This window comes from Molothrus ater, chromosome 16 (assembly GCF_012460135.2).
Source record: "Molothrus ater isolate BHLD 08-10-18 breed brown headed cowbird chromosome 16, BPBGC_Mater_1.1, whole genome shotgun sequence".
Classification (NCBI taxonomy): domain Eukaryota; kingdom Metazoa; phylum Chordata; class Aves; order Passeriformes; family Icteridae; genus Molothrus; species Molothrus ater.
In genome coordinates, this window is record NC_050493.2 from 7,334,911 (window position 1) to 7,352,757 (window position 17,847).

General features: G+C 40.0%; 1 protein-coding gene across 1 annotated transcript; it reads right to left on the reverse strand.

The window, feature by feature from the left end:
* Positions 1 to 349: 349 nt before the first annotated feature.
* Positions 350 to 12,767, reverse strand: LOC118692547 (putative short-chain dehydrogenase/reductase family 42E member 2). The gene is made up of 12 exons (XM_036392449.2): positions 12,584 to 12,767; positions 10,240 to 10,475; positions 8,112 to 8,207; positions 7,258 to 7,318; positions 5,377 to 5,495; positions 4,947 to 5,022; positions 4,457 to 4,539; positions 3,801 to 3,938; positions 2,663 to 2,728; positions 1,820 to 1,883; positions 1,424 to 1,497; positions 350 to 1,221 (listed from the first exon to the last, which is right to left on the reverse strand). Exons 2-12 carry the CDS (start codon positions 10,468 to 10,470, stop codon positions 1,018 to 1,020), a joined length of 1,212 nt encoding a protein of 403 aa, XP_036248342.1. The 5' UTR covers positions 10,471 to 10,475; positions 12,584 to 12,767; the 3' UTR covers positions 350 to 1,017.
* Positions 12,768 to 17,847: the final 5,080 nt, after the last annotated feature.

Here is a 17,847-nt window from a genome sequence, read left to right on the forward strand (position 1 = left end):
CTGCTCCCTGGTCAAAGCAAAGCTGATTCCTCAGGAAAAACTCCTGACATCTTTAAGGTTTGGCTGGGCTACACCTGGGGTGTACGTGCAGCACAGGTGGCTCACATAGGGCAATTCCCCCAAGAAGCAACTGATGTGAGACTTAAGAAAGGGGAAAAGAGAGAGGTTGGATTCTCACTCCTGCCTTGGTGCTTGGCTTCTCTGCTCACCCCAAAATGCAATTCCCTGAACACACAGTGTGTGCCAGCAGTGCTGCAGGGTTGTGGAGAATGTGACTCCAGAGAGCAGTAACAGCTGGCTGAATTCCACCTTCCCACAAGCTCCTTAAAAATAGGAGGTTCAGTTATTTCATTCAGTTATTATTTATTATTGCATTGAAAGGATATTATTTGATTTACAAACACACATAATGATATTTATTACATTTTTACAAAGCTTTAGAACAATACAACTATTTTACATAAATGTGATTTTTCACTCCTCTAATCACCTATTATTTATAAATATTTACTTTCCATATTTTTCCACTGTTTCCCAGGTCTCTGTAATTCCTCAGGCTAACTGACAGTAGCTGTAGCTTCATCAGAAGAGTTGTTTAGTCACACTTTTCTTCACTGGAGCTACAGGATTTGTTACAGCACTGGTGTCCTGTTGTCCAGTTCCTCTTCTTCCACCTTCTCACCCTCCTGAATTATCATTTTTAGAAAATGCTTCCCAGCATGAAACATCACTTAATGAAGGTCCATTAAAACTATTCCTGCACCCATTTGTGGTGACCTCCTTTGCTGTAACACTGTGTTGCTCTTGGGGAACATTTCCTGATACATCTTAGGTTTTCACTTTTTTAGTTGTTTTTTTGTTTGGGTTTTTTTTTTCTTTTTTAATGAGGTCAGAGAAGTGTCATCATAGTAATATGAATAACAAAGTCCAGAGTGGCTGAGGAATGTACCATGACCAGATAATTAATACTCAGAAACAAAATGAAGTTTTCTGGAACAGGTGAGTAGTCATTTGATTTTAGAAGAAAGAAAGAATGACAAAACTTAACAAAATGCCAAAAACAAACACCATTTTAAGGAATGTGTGATCTTCTTGGCAGGTAGGTCTTGTTTTTAGGTAATGATCCACAGAATCAGCGAATGAGAATTTCTTTGGTTTGTAACCGAGCTGATTTCGTGCCTTGTCTATTCGGAAAGTGTGAGTTACAGTGACATTCCACACCTAAAAGCCAAAAGGACATTTATGGCAGTGACTTTAATATCCAATTTTCTAGAACTTGGATGAAAATATATCAACAATGATATTACTATGGAAACAGAACAGAAAACAGAGCTGCAATGCAGACAGTCCAAGGGGGGTATCATGTCCTTAATGAGAATTTGAGTCAGAAATATAAAAACATGATCTTTTTTTATATATTTACCTCATTCCTTGTCAAGAAAGGTGTAAAGCTAAAAACTGGCTTTAGTATCAGGTGCAAATATTCCATCACAGTGGCTGTGAAACAGAAATTACTTAATGAGACATCTGGTTAACAATAAACTGAGACAATGCTGATTTTATGCATCCTGTAATTCCTACTGCCAGAAGGCACTGTTTAATTTATAAAGTACATTATGAGTTTATGAATAGCCTTTAAACTTTATCTGCTATAAATAGTAGCACATGGCACAAGTGACTATTCTCAATTAAAATAATGTTAATTTAAATAATTCCTGCAATTTGGGCCCCTGTGTTTTATAAAACCACTATGTATCTTCATATGAATAAAAAAAAATCAAACGACCCACAATAATTAAGAATATATTTTATTTTTTACCTGCTATATGAGCCAGGAGAACAGGAATATGTATCCAAGGTTTCCTGTAGCCTAATTTTTCAAACTAAAAAGGGTATAAAAACAAATTACAGAGAACTTATACCAAAGTGAGGGTGTCAATGAGGCGTGAAAAAAAAATAAAAGAATGTTGACAAAACTTGTATCTAAACTTTTTTTTCCAGCTAGTGTTCATGTCAATACAGGTAGTAAGAAATGGAATTGAAGCCCACTACTCATTCTTTGGTGCCCACCTTCCACCCTTCATCAGCAATTGGACAGTAAAGGAGAGTAAAAGGCCATTTCCAAGGGGGAAGTGACCCAGACTGGAATACTGAACTAAGTTAAATACAGGCCCGAGTTTCTGCTGCAGTCATTTTCTGTGGCATGCAGGATCAAAACTTTGGCATGCTCCTAGAATCCCAGCCTGATAGTTCTGAAAGTACAGTGTTGTACCTTTTTTAGCTTCTAAGATAAGATTCTGAATGGGCTTCCCCTCTGTGCCACAGCTGATGCCAGGACAAAGGGATAAGCAATGGCTGTAGGAGTCCTGCCAGATGCCAGTGGCAGACCTTGGGTTGGCTTCATGAAATGCTGTCCTGCAGCAGGTTCTGGACCTCCCAGCTAAATCCTCTCAAAGCAATAAGGCCAAACTCCACAGTTACAGGTATCCCAAACTTCCCTTAACACGAGTGGAACTTTGGGATATGCAGGGAAAACAGGACCAAGTTTAATGTTAAGTAATTCAGTAATTTCTGTGCACTGAATTCATTTAGTTGGTCTGGTGTGTCAGTCAGTGACAGGACTTGTGCCCGTGTGGGAGCTGCAGGGCTGTGCAGTACTTACCAAAGGCACAATCCACTCAGAGAAGATGACATTTTCACCATCATGGATGTAATAAGCCTGGCCACTCTGGTAAAGGAGCAGAGAAAAACCAGTGACAAAACTGTTTAATTTTGATGGCATTTTCTGTCTGTCTCATACCTACCTACCTGTCATGATTTTGTGAGCAGCACATCAGCATGCATAAGGTGAATGTACAGAGATGAAGCTGCCTTCACTGGGCTTCACTGAGGTACCCCCAGTGGTGGTAGGGCTCCTGGTGATTAACCATTGTCTAGTGTAGACCAGAGCTCATTTTCCCCATGTAGTTGGAGCATTGTGTTCTTCATGCTGTGCTGGGCACAGAATGACCTTTGTGAGTCCAGCGGAAGGGGCAGCACTGATGGCATTTAACAAACACAGCTCTGAGGTTGAGTTCCAGCTGTGCTCTGGGTGAGGAGTCTGCCCAGCTCTGAGCACCTGAGCACCCAGGCAAACCTGGGACTCTGGGCATGGCATCAATCCAAAACAGCTGTGTGGCTTCCAAGTGCTGAACTGATTGAGAACACATGGAGAGGTGTTCACCTGTGTCAGTGCCTGTTGTCTGTACGTTCCTACCAATCTAAATGAATCTGGGACCTTCAGGAACTGGGAATGAAGCAGCTGCTGCAATGATGTCAGTCTGTAATGCTTCATGGTCCTCAGACTGGTGTTGCAATTGTGACCAGTAGAACAAAAAGAAAAACCTTCAAAAATTGTCCATTAATTTTGTACATCTGTTTTTGGAATTTTCAGCTCTGAAAATTCAACTGGAATGCCTCAGGATGGTTGCTCTAAATTTTATGCATCTAGATCAGAACCTATTTTCAAGAGAGTAACAGGATATATAGATTTGTGTAATGGTGAATGAATGGTATATTAAGCTAGTTAAAAATACAGTTTTCCCCAGTAACCCAGGAAATGATGTCTTTTCAAACCAAACAAAAACATCATCAAAATATGAGCAAATGTATTTGCATTTGCATTGTCTATGTGCTTGTGGAGCTACACACCATTTTAGAGATTTTAGCATATGACTTTTTGGACACTCTTTGATCTCAAAACATCAAAAATTAAACCTGTTTGAGAACTCAGGCTAGGGGTGTATATATTGTTTACTTACAGCTACATAGCCCTTCTCAGAGGTGAGAGCCTCAGCAGCCAGTAAATGAGCTTGCACCAGATTTCCTATGTGAACCCAGTTCATCTGAACCTTGTGATTCCCAAACTTGAAGTTAAAAAGTCTCCGCTGGATGTTTATCTGTAGAAACAGAAAACATGAGATAACTACATTATTCCTTTATTATGCACTATAATATGATTTTGTCTCAACCCAAATACTTGGAATTTGCTGTATTTGTGTACAATTACAGCACAAGAAACCTGTCACAAGAAAAAACCCAGCTAGTGGGTGGTTCTGGAAATCAAAGATGGTTGCACTGATAGGCAGTGGCAAAATATAGTGACATTATATTTTTTGGCAGAAACTAAAGTGCATATTTAAAAGACAATTTCCATTATATGATAGGGATGCAAACCTAGTTCTTTTACCATGGCATTTCAGCCTTCCACTTTTCCTTTTCACTGAGAAGCCCAGCTTGGTCCTGGCCTGCGGTGTTGGTTTCCTGCTATTTGTTACCCTGCACCACATCACCTATCCCCAAGCTTTCACCACGTTCCTGCAGGAATGGTTAGGAACTGCAATCAGGGTACTACCACTTGTGTTATGCCCTTACAACTACTTGTGGTGTCCTCCAGAGTTGAGTACAAAACACATACGGCTACTCGAGGCAGGTGCCGCTGCTCTTCTGGTCCGTAGATGCCCGGTGGGCGAAGCACACACGTGTGGAGCTTGTCCCCTCCTTGGAGAGAGAGCAACAGGTGACTGTCAGACAGCTGTGGGAGCAGCAAAGGGCTCACACATACTGGCTGAATTTTACACTGGCAAAATTAAGGCTCATTTTGACCATTCTGAGCGGTTCGGCTTCCCAGGAACTTGATTTCATTTCTGTGTGAAATTGAATTCAGTAGCTGTGACAGACCTGAGCTTAGCAGCTGGAAAACCTTCTTGGGATTCCAAAAAGAACCCATTGGACAGTGCTTACAAATTGGTATTATCAGAAGAGCTAATTATCCACTGAAGAAAGGAATAGAAACAAATAAATCCTTATTTCAGTTAAAGTTTTTTATTGACAAGTGAGCAACCAAAGAAAGGAATGCCCGTTAGCAGTCCTGAATGATAGAAAAGCCCCAAATGCTTTATATGTACCTTTGAGTAAAGTTCCATTAGCAGCAAGAACCATTTGGTCTGCAATTGCCTTGGTTCTGGAATAATGATTAAATTGCTATAAGGAAGCAGAGTAAGATAATTACTGAATCTGTAAAGGCAAACTTATTGTTTATGACTGACAACATTTCAATCTAGCCAGCTCACATATATCAGCTGGGCAAAACAAAACTAGGAATAGTAAGATTTAGTAAATAGATAGTTTGTTTATGACAATAAAAAGACTGACACTTTAGTGGCAAAAGTTTAGCTTCAGAGTGAATTTAAGTCCATTCGTATTTACTTAACTCAGTTTTTGTGCTGAATGTACTGAGAACATCCACAGTGAAACAGCTTCTGCTATGAGAACAGCCTTTACACAATCTACCCTTTGGAGCACAGGAAATGCCACACCATCCCATGGACCAAGTACCTTTTCCAGTGGAAAATATGGTACAGTTTCTTCATCTCCTTCTTCAATAGGATTGCCTCCAAACACCACATTCACTGTACTGGTATATATCAGTCTAGGGATATTTCTTTGTTTGCAGACTACAGTGATACACAAAATAAATTATTTTAAAACAAAAATAAAGAGTGAGAAATAGCTGAACTGGCAGATTTTATTTTTAAAAACAAACATTACAATTATAGAAAAAAAGGAAATACTTTAATTTTAATGTTACCTTATCATTTAATATAATATTATCTTCTATTCAGCTGGAATTTTTCATTGAATATGTGAATATTACACATTGTGGTCACCAAATGTTTCATGATGAGGTACCTATAACTATCACATTGCAGTCACTGGGTAGAGGAATTATCTTGGTGGAGGAAAAATTCCTCCTTGAGAAACCCCTCTTAAAATATATTCATTTTCCAAACTGAATACAAAGGAGATGAGTAAGAGCATTTGTTGTGGTCCAGCCCTTGGGGCAGTGTGGGGAGCAGCCACTCCAAGGCCGCTGGGTTACCCCTGTTCCATGAGCTGCCTCTTGCACCCCACTTTGATGGAACATGAAATCACACAGGAGCACAGCCAGCTCTGCCCACATGCCACAAAACTGCCTTTGTCTCAGTCTGTTCATCAGTGACAAATGGTGTGTTAACAGGAAAAAACACTCTGCTAGTGTATAATCAGTCGTGCCCTAAGTACAAAGGAAATTAATGTTATTTGCAAAACAAAGACTTAATTATGGATTCCAGTCCTGTGTAGCCAAGATATTGTAGCTAAATTCTGCTGCATATCTGTCAGTGCAAACTTGAATAATGTAAATTTCCTTTTCATGTAACAATATTCCTAAAATTGAAGAGAATTAAAGTGCAAACTCAGGAGTTCTTAGGATCTACAGAGCAGTCTGTCCTGCTGGTTCATTGGCTCATTTTGAAAATAATGTATGTTAATTATTGTTGTAAATATTTGGGAAAAAATACAATAATAAGGTGTATTATTAAAATGTAGATGAGCAGGTTCATGCTCCTCCCAGTGTCTTGGTTTGCTGGGAGCCTATGGAAATTTGACATGACGTGTCTGTGGGTTTGGAGCTCGGGCAAGGAAGAAGGCAACATGTGGCAACTCTTCCTTCTAACTTGTTTAGAGTTTTACTTGCCTACTATTCAATTTCTGCATTTTTTTCAGTAATAACAGACAGGCAGCATGAAAATGAGTCTGGATAAAAACTGATTTTGCCATTTTGCAGCCTTTTTCCTCCCCACTTAGTTTTTGAGGGAAAAACAAAGAGAAGGCAACTTTGGTATTTGAAGTACACTTGGAAAATGTTCTTCTGGAATAGAATATACTGAAAGAGATCTACTGGCATCTTCCAGAGACAGTAGTTAAGAATCTGTGTGTAATAAAAAGGGATCACAGTAAGCAGAAAGAATGGAAGGTTTTCTGTATTAATGTGATGAAATAGTAGCTAAATATACCTACACATCTGTGGTGCCTGTTACCAAATGTTTATGGCACAACAAACAGTACAACAGCTCTCATGTTATCTCCATGAGGAAAGAGGATAACACTTCTCCATTACATAGAGTAAAGGCAAAAATAACCAGTACATGGAGGAGAGCTTTAGTTGGACTGCCAAGGAATGAAGTCCAGGTTGAAAACCTATCCCCAGTTCAAACCAGTGGCAAATCTATCTGCCAGCTTCAATGGGACCTGCACACTCAGGTTTACATCATACTCTGACAGGAGGAAGGGAAAAACCTCATTTTACTGCCTGATCTCCACAGGAAACATCCAGTTCGAAAGTTTTTAAATTCATGATTTGGATGAGATGCAGAGAAAGAAAATCTAGGTACCTACCATCAATTATTATTTTTGTGCCTCCAACATTTATGGATTCAATCTGATCTTTCTTTTGAAGCTAGAAATAGAATTTGCACAAGATTGAATTAATCAAACAAGTCACATTTACACTATGATGGTTACAACTGCCAGATCTAGAATAGCTGAGGTCTTTTTGTGATACATGTTACAGTTCTGTCTGACACACAGTGATTTCTGACAGTTCTCATTTTTGTTGTCTTGTTCAGTGTATGAGCAAAGAAAGCTGAAAAATGAAAGATAAAATGCATCTAAAAGGAAATAATAATACTTCAATATTTTGTCACACTCCAGACAATCCATGATATAGAAACAAGAACTACGGGCAGGGGTGATGCTCCCTGAAAGCTTTCACAAGTTCTTGTTCCATGGCAATCTGTCCTGTTCCTAGAAATAAATTAGTAGGTTCATGATTTTTTTGATAACACCTTCTGTGACTATCACTGTAATTCAGCATAACATATTGATTGTGGTCTGTTTCCTCATGACTGAGTTCACAAGAAGAAAATGCATCAGTTTTGGTTTTAGAGCAATGCTGTCACTCTTCTTCAGATCAGAGAAAAAAGCTACACCTTCTTATCCAAGACCTTAAAACTATGATCTCGTTTTTCTAGAATATTTTGTAGTACATTACTTTCACACTTTGACTTTATTATTTAAGGAATACCTCCCTTATTTCCTGTATGGATATATATATATATATATATATATATACTCAGTCTTTATAACAACTTCTGACATAAATATTGTACAATGACATTCTTTGTTATGTGCAGACAGTGTTTTTCTTTCTCAAAAATAACCAAAGAAAACTTAAGGAAAATGGTACTTGCTTGTTCCAATCCTGACATCCCACATGCAGCTACATGGAAAACACAGTCAACCCCTTCACATGCTTTGAACACTGCTTCATAATCCCTCACATCACCCTGTAAAACAAGAAAAGAATGGATTTTTACAGGTAGAGATCCCTACATTCTCTATAGAACTGTATTAACCATGGCTAGTATGGAAAATCTAAAGGTATTCTGGTCTGTTTTTCACAGACAAATATTATGAACAGGCAGAAAAAGCAATGACTAAGAATTTTGCCAGTATTTTGTTGCAAAACAAAGATGACTCTTGTTGGCTTCAATTATAATGCGTATTTTCACACTTAGTCCTGCAGCCTCCAGGCTGGCAAAACTTGTTTGACTTGAATAGGAGCAGCAAGTGCTCGAGGGCTGGAGAATCCAGCCTCAGGGACAATAAATCACAGCAGGAAGGGCTCAGCTGTTTGCCTTGGAATCACCAAATATTTCAAAATATTAGGTATTATATTATTTCCTGCAATGAAATTGATAGAGTAATGTAGAATAATTGATAGAATAATATTAAGAGCTAATCTAACCAGTCTTTAACTCTCAACTTTTTTCTCCTAAGGTTGCCAAAGTATTTCACAAATACAGCTGACTTACCCCTCCCACCCTCAATGCAATGTACAGGAGCTAACCAGTGTAAACAATATTAGCCATCTCCAAATCACTGCTCGAGGCTCAAACCTCTGAAGTCACTTATTAATTCATTTACTGGGACTCCATAGTTCAATTTTCCAGGTAACTCTCCTACACTTTGTAATATTTATTCTTTCTAAATTGATTTATTAAAAAAACTCTGTTCTAGAAGATCATTTGTGAGATTTTGAGTCCCCTTTAGAAGATGTGAATTGCCATCAGTCCACAAACTTAAATCAAATTATGTAGACTTATAAGCATTAACAGATCAAAGCTTATGGTGTTTGAATGGTTCCTCAATAATACTTTATCACTCTTCCATATTCTGTAGAAGTTGTTTATGAAATTGAACATAAAAACATCCTGGGTCAGACAAGATCTGCGTGGCCTGGTGTTCTGCTCTCCCCAGAATCATCCATCCCCCTCTGCCTCCCCTCCACCTGCCCCAGAGGGTGATGTGGCCCAGAGGAGAGAACCTGGCATCACAACATCAGCCTGCAGGACCAAGTCCTGTCATCCCTTCCAGCCTTGCCATCAACTTCCCAGCTCTGGCAGGGGTGGCAAATGCTCTTACAGTAAATGCTCAGAAAAGATCAGCTGAGCAATACCCTGGGTTTAGCCAGAATTTGTGAGACATGACAGGAGCACTCAGAAAGTGCCCCGAGAGCCCAAAGCTGAGCACCTGGAGCAGCTGTGAGAGGTACTGGGGAATGTGTCCTCCACACACAGCAGTGAGCTGTCGGGTCCTGGAGACCTCTTGTGTTCCCCCTTTTCTCAGACACAGTAATTCCTTGAATTGTTCAAAACCAAAAAGAATCAGTGCTCATAAATGGGTGCTGCAGGAAGAGCGTGAACAGGGCAAGGAAATGTGGGGCTTTCCCCTGAGTGCTCTTGTACTCTTGAAGCATTTTCATTCAGAAAATTTCTTGAGCCTAATTTAATTTATCTATTCAGCAGTTTCCAATGGAGGTAAATTTTTCTTGAGGCTTTGTACATGCCTTGTACCCACTGATGGCCTTTCCTTCTTGTACTGCGACAGTGGATGATGCCACTCACAGCCTGTAGAGCTCTCCCACTCCTGAGTCACCTCTTTCCCAGCCTGGAAATCCCAGAAATCCCACTTTAGTCAATCATTCTCTGCATGGCAGTCGTTTGGCATTTGTCATCCCTGTTATTGCCCTGTCTTGGCTCTCACCTTTTTACTTGAAATAATTCCCCTGAGCAGGAACCTTGGTCCCTTCATTGTTCAGTTTCCCTGGTGCTGAATGGCACCTCCCAGCAGAGCATCACTGGTGACACTGGAGACACTGGGACCCTGTTTGCCATCCCTTAATCAGGTACTTATGCATGCAAGGACCTTTTAACACAGCTTCTTCTTGTCCTGAAAGGCTTTTCCATAAATGTTTTAATCAAAGGTCCTTAAGAGGAAGCCTTGGTAATGAGCATTAGACATGGAACTCCAACACACCTTGAAAAAATCCGCTCCGCGTGGAATTTCCCATTTAGGTTTGCGAAGATCAAAGAGCACAACAGCAATTCCTGAGCTGACAAGGGCACATCCCAGATTGTATCCCAGGTAGCCTCCACCTCCTGTCACCAGTGTCCTGCTGCTCCTGGGAGCCAGCAGCCCAGCAGGCTCTGTCCCTTGGCTCTCACAGGCTGCGCTGCTGGGGAGCTCTTCCGTGGATCCCTCTGGCATCACGACTGCAACAGAGAAGGTCTCTTGAAAATTCCTGCATAAGGCTTTGAGGTCTGGGTAATTTCAATGACTTTCACATTACAATGCTCCCATACTGGTTTTATTATCTTAGTATGTTTAAAATGTATAAATTCATCATTTTGGTGATGGGTTTTCTGTGTATAATGTTTAATGAGTCTGAATACTTTCATATTCCAAGATTGAGTCTTTTCCTCATATCCCTAAATTTCATTTATATAGAAATGAAATTACAGGATTTTAGAGCCATTATAATTACCTAACCTTTACAGCTATGATGGCATTTTTTAATACTTGGTTTAATCAAACATTTTATCCTTGAAAGCTCATTAACTTCTGATATATTAATACCAAATTTATGTTATCCTACTAGTCAGGAAAATAAACCAAGACTTTAGATGAGGAATATGAGAAAGCATTCATTCTAGTTTTAAAATCAACTTTATTTCACATTTGGGTCTTTAGCAATGATAAAAATTTGTTACTGTTTTAAGCTTTTCTGGTTATACATTAAATATATTTAGTTTTCTGTCCAGTTCTCACTAACTTTTGACCATATTGTTCTCAGTAGGGCATTCATAGACAGCTAAACCAACAAGGGGCAGAAGAGATAAACCATCTGCCCTGTGGGTTCATCTAGCTGGGAAAACTGATTAGAATATCATTCTAGGATAACAACTGCATGGGAGTTACCCAGCTGTACACCTTGTTCTGTATTGCAAATTAGTTTATTCAACATTGATCACTTGTCCACAAAATTTAATTTTCCCACACAGAGAGCCCCTGTTGTCCTGATTCCATGCTTGGCCTTTGCCCACTGGGATCTAGACTCTTACAGCCCCAAACAAAAATCCAGAAGAAATCTGCAATCATTCATGTCACCATAAAGTAGGAGCCCAGCTGGGTGCCTGCAGCCTAGTACAGGAATATGGACCCAATCTCTGCAGATTATTTTGGTTTTCTCGTAGTTGGACAGCTCCTCACATGAGAGGAGCCTCACACTTAAGTACAGTTTGCTCTCAGCCATTTACACCAGGCTTCAGCAGAGCCCAGGCAGAAATGGGGCAGGGCTGGGAGCTGGCAGCTCTGTCACCCCAGGGTGACAAAAAATTCTAGAAAAGTAACACAAAATTCAGCCACGGCACACAAAATTATGGATTATTTTAGCCATTGCTTACTTAGTATTTTATAATTTTGTTTGTGATATTCTCCCTATTTTATACGTTGGGTTTTAGATTTCAGACACAGGAAAGGACCATATTCTCCAGGCTGTTACATGGTTTTAACACCAATGTCAGCTCACTCAATTCAGTAAACTGAGTGGCATAACAGTGCAAAACACAAGCTCCTTATGTTGAAAAACATCCTAACAATTCAAAAATGAAAAATAATCCATGTTTCCAAACAAAATTTAAATTACAACTAACGCAATAGAACTAAAACAAGTATGCTGTCCTGTTCAAGCAAGGAAACATAAATTTGTATCTCTAGAGTATGCTCTGCAGGAGTCTTAAGCAACTTAAAATTCTTTTGTCTTCTCTTCTGAGAAAAAACATCTTTTTATACACTGTAAGGAGAGGTAAAGTCAAGCTTGTCACATATATTACAAAAAGACATTTGAGAAATGGTATACATTTGAGTACTTGTCATTAATGTGTGTATATATATATATAAATATCAAGAGATATCTTAAGGATATCACCTTAAGGTTTTAGTAAGCTGGAGGTCGCATAAAAAAGTTTAAAGTTTTCTAGAAATCTCTTTCTTAAAAAGCACTAATAGCATTAGAATATTAATCTGCTTCATGGATTTAGAAAATTGCTTTCAAATTTTGAACAGAAGCAATTTTGGTTTTGAAAATGCTTCTTTTCAGAATCAGTAGCTTTCTTTTTTCTCTAAATTTATAGGAGCTATTCTTATTTATTAATGTATTCTGCATGATGAGCACAGTCAATCTCATGCAGCACATGCAGTGTGAGTTGCTCTTAGCTCCCCTCCTGTCAGTTCAAATATCAGAAATGTTCTAATTACTTCCCATAAAAAGTTAAAGTCAAACACATCAGGTTTTAAAAACAGCTGAAGAAGCAGTAAGTACCCTTGGTAGAATCCTGCTGTCAGTGTCTCCCAGGCCTTCCTGTCCAGGTAGGAGGGTGAGATGTCTGTGCTGGACAATTCGTGACTCAAGGGCATCAGGTGCTCTCTCAGGCTCTCAGACAGAGCAGTTCAGGTGTGCTCAGGCCTTCTGCTGTTCCTGCTCCTTTGTAGCTGCTGCTTGGCTGGGAGCCAGAGAAGGGCAGGGCTTAATTGGTACATAATTTACGTTCCTTTTCAGGAAGAAAAATTAAAAATTCTCCACATCAGACCCTTCTTAACAGGATGGTAGCTCTCACTTACCTGGTAAAAGTACAAGACACTACACAACACAGATAAACCATTGGCACCATCATTCTGTAGATAAACGACTGGAGAAGGGACAAAAATCCTCTTTGGCAGTGCTACTCAGCACTTTCATCCTGACTTTTATATCTCCATCCCCAACCCAATTTTGTATTTGCAGAGAGGCTTAACTGTAGGCACATGGGTTGTATCTGGCTTCCAGGATGAATATGAAGGTAATAAACTACCTTGTGCATAACAGAACAGGAAAAGGTGATGTATTGTTAAATAATGCATTTTAAATGAATGATGAATTAATGAAATTATTAATAATTATATATGTCCTCTGTCCTAAGATTTTAAAGCACTTTAAAAAGATTTGCTTTTGTGAGTTAAACAATGAGAAATCAAAGCCAACATTTTTAAATGGGTGTGTCTAAAATTAGATCTCAAAACAGTAGTTAAGATGCTAAAGAAACACTCCCACATCTAAATATAAATTACTACAATTTTCAATGTTTGCATGTTAGAAATTTCTCAAGTTCACAGGTAACCAGTTGCAATTTAAATGTAATTTAATGTAATTTAATGTTCATGTGCTGACAAGAACTCAAACTAACACAAAGGCAAATGTATTTTGACATACTGTGTATGCTCTGAAGTCCCTATTGTTGGCATTAGAACCAGAACATGGAACCTGTCAAATGAATTTGCACTTCTTGGATTGCTGAGTGAGTGACAAGCTCAGCTCACAGGAAAATCCCCAAGAACACCAAACTGTCTGTTTTGAGCTGTCCACAGTCCCAGCTTTGACCATTTAATGCAAGAAATAAAGTGTCCATTCTACCCCTGAACTATCCCAGAACTCCTTCACAAGTCAAAGCAGCTTGTCAGCTTATCCAAAGGATATCAATCCCTCACTCTTCAGTGAAATTTAACAAAGAACATTTTAACTTGGCCTTGGTTTCCATCTTGGCGAGAAGGGGACACCTCAGAGGAGTTTTCAGAACTGGTATTTTGTACCTGTCCTGCTATGTTTATTTTCTTACCTTCAGTAAAGAATGATGGTCATATTTTATTCAATGCATCCTGCTAAGTATTTCTGCAAGAAACAGAAGCTAAAGTTACCAGGAGAGAAGCTGCTGCATTAAGATTGGAGCTTGCTTTTGGTCTTGAATCACAACTCTATACTGCCTTTTTCTACTTTTTCTCCTATGATCATTCATAGTTCATGTAGGCACATAGAAACAAACAAAGCATCCAGTACTTATAGCAGATGACTGTAAAATGCAACAGGAAGGTGTCAGGGAGTTTGTCCATTTATTTACATGGAGGAGGTCCACATTTCTGAAATGTTGTTTGGCTTATCAAAATGTTACTCACATCCAGACTGTAAAGTGATGTTGAAATGTAATTGCAGTGTTTCATAGAGGATCCCAGTGTGCTTACACAAGTTCATTTCAAGTCACATGCTGCCAGAGCCAAGCCTGAATTGAGTAAGGAGCATTTGGCATAAGACAGACAAGACAATCTCTGTCCCCAGCATGCAAAGCTGGTCCCTGTGCTGGCTCTGAGCACTGCTGGGTACTGGACCCCAGAAGGGTTCAAACCATGGCCCAGAATGCAGATTGTGAGACCATGTCTGTGTCCTGGGCACTGTGAATTCACAGCTCTGCACTCCCAGCCCACAGAACAGGAGCTGTGCTCCAGCTGTGGGGTAACCTGAAGAATGGTTTTCAAGTGTGGAGGATCCTGTGCAGAAAGGAGCCTTTAACAGAGTAACCAGAGCATGAGGAGCTCAGCAGAGGCATGAGTGAAGATGACAGTGGATATTTGGTGTGAGTCACAGGCAGGATGGGATGTTCTGGAGTGCCCAAGGGCAGAGGAATAGCAGAAAATCAGAAGAGACTAAGCTCTCTCTTAAACCTACGCAAGGACAGGGTTTTGCTGAAATCCCTGCCATACAAAAGATGCCCTCTCTTCAGCTGACTTACTAAAAATTTCTGCATCTGAGCCCTAAATGAGTAGAGTTGTCCAAGCTTGCTGTGTTTGAGCTCCTGCTGGTGCAGTTGCTGACATGCAGATGCCCATCAGAGGTGCTGCCACAGCCTGTGACCTCAGAGTGCTGGGACTCGTCTGGACAGTGCTGAGTCCCTCTGAGCCCCAGAGAAGTCTGGGCAGAGCTCCTGTAGGGTGTGAGTACTTTTGACTAAGGGAACTTATCTCTTTGTGACTACAAAAACAACCACCCTCATAACAAGGATGTCTAAAACAGCAGAGAGCTGAGAGAAGGGAAGTGACAACAGTAAGATCTTCACCCTTTATGTGAGAGAGAACAGAAAATGTTGAAAAGCATTTAAATCAGGTCTTGCAAAGTTAATGGAAGAGAAAAAGACTAGAGCTCTCCTCTAATTATGTCTAGCTGTGCTTAGAATTTTTAGTCAAAAAGATTAATCATGGGATCTGAATTTGGGAAAGGAAACTTCAGAATATTTTTCATATAACCAAATGCTAAACATTGGTACATATCAAACATTTCTAAGGCATGAAGTCATCCTTAAGAAAGTTTACCAACACAATATTGGTACAACAACAACAAATGCAATCTAAGACCCAAACTGTTACGGTGACACAACATTCTTCACATTCCTTGCTTAGTTAGAGGAGTAAGACACAGAGGCAAAGCAACTCACCCATGCCATGCTCCAAGTCCAGGCCAGAAGGGAAAGGAAGATGCAGATCCTTATTCCTTGCTGCAAAGAGATCAGGTTCTTCTTAAATCCCTCCATTCTTCATTAACATACATAAATATTCTCACTCTACCCTTCCTTTTTCCTGTTTCTTTGTGTATTTGTGTTACAGTTCTGCATATTTCACTGTTTCCTCATGGAAGTAATAAAGCACCCATAAATACAGCCTTGGAATGTGCCCCATAAAATGCTTTTCAAATGACTTTGTTCTCATTTCCTTTGCATTCGTGGTTACTTTGCATGTTACACAGATTGATTTACAGGTCAAATGAAATGATAACTCTGAGCCTGCATTGCCAAGGCAGGATGGAATTACAGGAAGAAACAAAGCAACATCTCACAGCAGCAACCAACATCCCTGCATCAGCCTTTGGGTCTTGGTAAAGAAGAGGACAGTTTATGCAGTATTTGAAGGGAAGGAATACAAATGCATCATAAATAAAAATACTGCATTGTATTGTACTGAATAAAGGCACATTTCTATACAATTAGCAGGGATCATAGCTTGGCTTGCTACACATGGGAATCACAGAGACAACAAAAGTGTCACACAAACTATACAAATGCATGTTTGAAAGAAATTATAACACCAATTCCAACAGGTTTGCTAGTTTTTACTCCATTTAGAAAAGCCTTGGTACCACATTAGGAGTGGCCACTGTGACGGAGCAGCCCATGTCACTGAAAGGAGATAAACTTGTGGCTTACAAGGTCTGCCTAAGCTACTTATCAAATTCTGGGTAGAAGTAAAGATTCTAACTGATGAACTCTCACATGATCTGAGTCAGAGATTATCAGACTCTTTATAAATTACTCCTGCCAGCACATTCACTATCTCAAACCTAAATTATCATTATTGTAATAGAGACAGGGAAGAAAAAGGTTATTTTCTGATGCTGGCAAATTTCTGGAATTGCATTTTCCCCTCTTCCTCTCTCTTCTTATTACTTATTTATTTATTTAAACTAATCAGCAAGCAAGTATCTCCTAAGCATCTGTCTGAGATGGTTTCACAAAGGACCAAAGTTCAATGGAATGAAATATACATCTGATATACATCTGATTTAGATGCATTAAAGTGATTCCATGAAAATTCCAGTAACTTAGTTACATTAACACATTTGGGTGCTTAAGTTCTTGGAAGTTTGTAGTTACAAATCTAGATAAATGCTGACAGTAGCAACATGCTTATAAGGCACAGAGAAATTCTTACTGAACAGAATTCTGAAGGACACAACACACAGAGCCATTTCCTTCCTTTGAAGCAGCATGAACTGCTGGGGGTGACTCAAATTCAGGCATATTTGGATGGAGGAATTTGTCACTATGCCAAGCTGTCCCACTCTTCACCTAGAAGCTGGCCCCCGAAGCAGCTGTGGCTGAACCATGCACAAAGGAGTTCCTGAACTGCCAGTCCTTGCTCAGGGTTATGAACATCTGCAGCAGTCAAACCCAGCTCAGCAGCTGGAAACTGGAAACTGTGGCAGCCCACGAGCTGCTCCACACAGAAGTTCCCAACTCCTGCTGTGAAAGCAGCACTCTCCTGAAGGGGGTTGCACACACACTGGAGGTAGCAGCTGGTTCGGCCATTTGTCTTGAATTTATTGCTCACAAATCAGCATGTTCAGTGACTCACAGCAATGACATGACCTACAAACTAGCTGGCAGAAAAATATGCATTTGGTCAATTATAAAACTCCTCTTTATTATGTCTTGAATACAGCAGGCTGCATTCCAGCAAGCACAGAGCAGGAAAGCAAATGACACAGAGCTGACAGAGCCACACTGCAGTCACTGACTATGACTCAGGTCATCCCCACTGAGGAATCTCCTGAAAATGCCCTCCTGGCTGAGCAGGCAGGATGGGAGTTTCCAGGCAGGCAGCAAGGAGATGGAATCTGTGTTTTAAAGGAAGGAGCTGCTCAGAGGAGGTAGCAGGGCTTGACCAGCCTGTGAGCCCACAAGGCTTTGGCTGCACAGGCTGAACACACAAAAGAAGAGGACTTGGATGGGGTGTGATGGCTCAGTTCTGTCATCCCTGACTATTTTACAGCTTCTTTGCTTACACAGATTCTAACAACAACATTTGCTCCTTACTTTTCATTGCATTTTCTTGAACAGGAGGCTTAGAAGCCCTTGGCTCCCAGCCCCAGCAAGGAGAAGGCTCCTGAGTTCCCAACACCTGCTTGGAGTGTGAGCTCATGCTCAGGAGAAGCAGAGAAGGGAGCTGTGC

What these genes read in the sequence shown, in the direction of transcription:
- LOC118692547 (XM_036392449.2), bottom strand. Translation starts at nt 10,470, where the DNA reads ATGCCAGAGGGATCCACGGAAGAGCTCCCCAGCAGCGCAGCCTGTGAG. An exon ending in GGCACCTGCCTCGAGTAGCC is followed by an intron (nt 3,939 to 4,456) that starts GTATGTGTTTTG and finishes CTGTTTCTACAG; the next exon opens with ATAAACATCCAGCGGAGACT. An exon ending in CTGAGAAGGGCTATGTAGCT is followed by an intron (nt 2,729 to 3,800) that starts GTAAGTAAACAA and finishes CTCCTTTACCAG; the next exon opens with AGTGGCCAGGCTTATTACAT.